Source organism: Telmatherina bonti (assembly GCF_933228915.1).
Source record: "Telmatherina bonti genome assembly, chromosome: 19".
In the NCBI taxonomy this organism is placed as follows: domain Eukaryota; kingdom Metazoa; phylum Chordata; class Actinopteri; order Atheriniformes; family Telmatherinidae; genus Telmatherina; species Telmatherina bonti.
In genome coordinates, this window is record NC_136617.1 from 33392331 (window position 1) to 33396126 (window position 3796).

At 47.2% G+C, this 3796-nt stretch overlaps 1 protein-coding gene across 1 annotated transcript in view; it reads right to left on the bottom strand.

Annotated features, from left to right (window-relative positions):
- The window catches only part of thsd7aa (thrombospondin, type I, domain containing 7Aa), a gene marked incomplete at both ends in the record, with an annotated part of 109372 nt that extends 106242 nt beyond the window's left edge, over window positions 1-3130 (bottom strand). The window contains one exon of the mRNA XM_079259088.1: window positions 2998-3130. Coding sequence (XP_079115214.1) covers window positions 2998-3130 — 133 coding nt within the window. The remainder of the gene's footprint in view (window positions 1-2997) is intronic.
- Window positions 3131-3796: the final 666 nt, after the last annotated feature.

Consider the following 3796-nt stretch of genomic DNA (forward strand, 5'->3'; position numbering starts at 1 on the left):
TTTTCGTCCCGGTTCTGGTTCTGATGGAGGTTTTCTCTCCTACTTCTGGTCCTGATGGAGGTTTTCCTTCCCGGTTCTGGTTCTGATGGAGGTTTTTCGTCCCGGTTCTGGTTCTGATGGAGGTTTTCCCTCCTGGTTCTGGTCCTGATGGAGGTTTTCCTTCCTGGTTCTGGTCCTGATGGAGGTTTTCCTTCCCGGTTCTGGTTCTGATGGAGGTTTTCCCTCTTGGTTCTGGTCCTGATGGAGGTTTTTCGTCCCGGTTCTGGTTCTGATTGAGGTTTTCCCTCCCGGTTCTGGTTCTGATGGAGTTTTTCTCTCCTACTTCTGGTCCTGATGGAGGTTTTCCTTCCCGGTTCTGGTTCTGATGGAGGTTTTTCGTCCCGGTTCTGGTTCTGATGGAGGTTTTCCCTCCTGGTTCTGGTTCTGATGGAGGTTTTCCCTCCCGGTTCTGGTTCTGATTGAGGTTTTCCCTCCCGGTTCTGGTTCTGATGGAGGTTTTCCCTCTTGGTTCTGGTCCTGATGGAGGTTTTTCGTCCCGGTTCTGGTTCTGATTGAGGTTTTCCCTCCCGGTTCTGGTTCTGATGGAGTTTTTCTCTCCTACTTCTGGTCCTGATGGAGGTTTTCCTTCCCGGTTCTGGTTCTGATGGAGGTTTTTCGTCCCGGTTCTGGTTCTGATGGAGGTTTTCCCTCCTGGTTCTGGTTCTGATGGAGGTTTTCCCTCCTGGTTCTGGTTCTGATGGAGGTTTTCCCTCCCGGTTCTGGTTCTGATGGAGGTTTTCCCTCCCGGTTCTGGTTCTGATTGAGGTTTTCCCTCCCGGTTCTGGTTCTGATGGAGGTTTTCCCTCCCGGTTCTGGTTCTGATGGAGGTTTTCCCTCCCGGTTCTGGTTCTGATGGAGGTTTTCCCTCCCGGTTCTGGTTCTGATTGAGGTTTTCCCTCCCGGTTCTGGTTCTGATGGAGGTTTTCCCTCCCGGTTCTGGTTCTGATGGAGGTTTTCCCTCCCGGTTCTGGTTCTGATTGAGGTTTTCCCTCCCGGTTCTGGTTCTGATGGAGGTTTTCCCTCCCGGTTCTGGTTCTGATGGAGGTTTTCCCTCCCGGTTCTGGTTCTGATTGAGGTTTTCCCTCCCGGTTCTGGTTCTGATGGAGTTTTTCTCTCTGTTCTCCTTGAGCAGTTCAGGCTTACAGATTAAATCCACTGGTTTTTCAGCTCGGTCTTTATTTTCTGAACTGGTCTGAATGAACATAGTTACTGGTAATTTGACTGATGTGGATGACATACTGGGTTAGTTTTAACTGGACTGCAGTGAACTGGACTGTGTTCCGTTGTTGTTCAGATAACTTGTGGAGATGATGCTTAGTGTTTGACAGTAAACTTCATTAGAAACAATGTTTTTACTGAGTCCGCCTGCATAATGCATCACTTTCTGTCCAAACCACCACTGAAGAGTGTTGACGCTTTTCCTCCGACAACGAGATGAAAGCCCTTCTGCAGCAGGGCTGTTCAGAGCCTGCTCAGACCTGACCGAGGGGAGGACGCGCAGGAGAACTTCCTCTACTTTTCTCTTTACAGGAATCCTTTAAAAAGGAGAAAATGAAAGGAATACCAGGACCAGTTTTTCCCATTTTTTCACCAGCATCTATGTGGATGTTTTATTGAACATCCACATAAACATCATCACAGCATGATCCGGCTAAAAAAAAGATACGTAAAAGGATTTCCAATAGACAAACTATGAAGTTTAAAATCAATACCTGAGCATATATGATATGTTTTTATAAATCATATGAATCATGAATGTAATAATCATATCCATCACACTTCAAACACAATAAACAAACATCAGCTTTATCGCCTACATGTAAGAAAACCGACATTGATCTGAGCTGTGGTTCCAGATTTATTACAATTGATCTGCCCATCCTCGTGGTGGAGGGGCGGACATGGAGGGGGGGGTGGGGTTGCAGAATCTCAGTGTACAGTGATCCGAAGAAACTGGGAGCTTAAACAGCAGAGAAAGAGAACATTGATCTGCAGCTGCACCCTCAGGACTCGTCCACCCTGATGGGTCAATGAAGACCCCCCCCCCCCCCCCCTCCAAACACCGACCTCCTCTTTCTCCTTCTCCTTTACTATGCTCAGCGGACCATGCATATGCATTGTGTCTTTCTGACCATGTGCTTCTCTCACACGGTGAACGAGCCTCTACCGGCACCACCCAAAACAGCACAGAGCCTCATTTTGCCCTGGCTTCACTGTACAGCTGCAGTTTCGGCATCAACACCCACCTCTGGACGACTTAAATCCCAATAAAATCCCAGTATCGTCAACACCAGAGTGGCTCTGCCATCTCCTCTGACATGCTCTGGGGGGTTGATGCTGCGTACTTTGCAATGCATTTGTTTTCCACGTTGAAAGAGCCGAGTTGAGATGACTTTGTGGTGAACTGACCCTGTACAAATAGAGCCGATGGAATTGAGCTACCGTGCACATGCCATTTGTCATCAACTGCACACATGGCAGACTGTGATGAATTACGGGATGTCCAAGGCAGAGGAAGGCAGCTGAGGAGTCCCAGCTGCATCCACTCATTCCAGGGAAAACAAGCCTGGGAGCAGGCTGCACAACCTACACCTTCAACACCCATTTGGAGGTCAAGAGACATTCCCTTTGGGGACTGCAGTAAGTTACCACACAATATTATAACAACGTGGCTTCAGTGCACCAATTTTCCTGAAAAGGAAAGATTCTCACCAGCTGAAATGATTTTGACGGAGTTTAAGTTTTTATCAAAAGTAAAAGACTTAATGAAAGATCTGGGGAGGGATAAAGAACACTGAGCATGCTCAGTCACTTTCCTTCACCTTGTTATGTACACAAACAATTACATATTAATGCCACTTGAAGGATGCATGAGTAGAAACAGATGAGATGTTCATCTGTTAAGGCAGCATCCGCAGGACCGGGAAGTAGTGGGAGAGGAGAGGGGACTGGTCATACCTGTCTGCCAGATGTAGAAGGCTTTAGTTTCCACTGCAGTTTGTGCATCAAGTGCCCAGAAGGAGAAAAACAGCAGCGCTAACCTCCAGAGAGAGGGGGATGGTGCCCACTTAAAGACCCCCATGGTTAGCATGGCTCTGCCAGGCAGCCCCATGGCCACCACGCAGTCAGGTACTGTACTTCCAATTCAGTCAACAGGAAAAGGCAAGCCTGAGCAGACGGCAGGGAGCTTAAGTGTGCTTTCTGCTTTATCCAAAATGTGTCCAAGTAGAAATAATCCAGGGTAAACGGGGCCGATGTCGCCCGGCGTACTCGTCTTTTTCTCTCTTTTTCCGTCTTGGCTTCTGAATAGTAAACAATGAGCTCTGGCAGCAATAAAACAGGGAACAATGGATGCTTCAGCCCAGCCTGCCTCTGCTGCACGCCGGCTTGATGCAGCACCTCCCTCTCTCACTCTCTCTTTCTCCCTCGTCTACACACATGCCCTCCCTCCCTCCCTCCTTCCATCTCACTTGTCTTTTAAAAGCACCCAGCGAAGCTGCACAGTAATTGAAGTGGACAGTGGGAATAAAAACTGGTTTAACAGAGATAGATAAAGAGAATGGAAAGGATTGAAAAACAAAATCTGCAGTTTTTCTTTTCACCTGAAAGTTTATTTTATATCTTCATCTCTAGCTGCGTTGTGGATTAGATTAAATTAAAGTTCAGATTAAAATTCTCAAACTGTCAGAACTCTACAGAATAATGACTCAGTACACTGAACTGATAAGTATTTGTATTTGATTAAAAGTAGCCAATT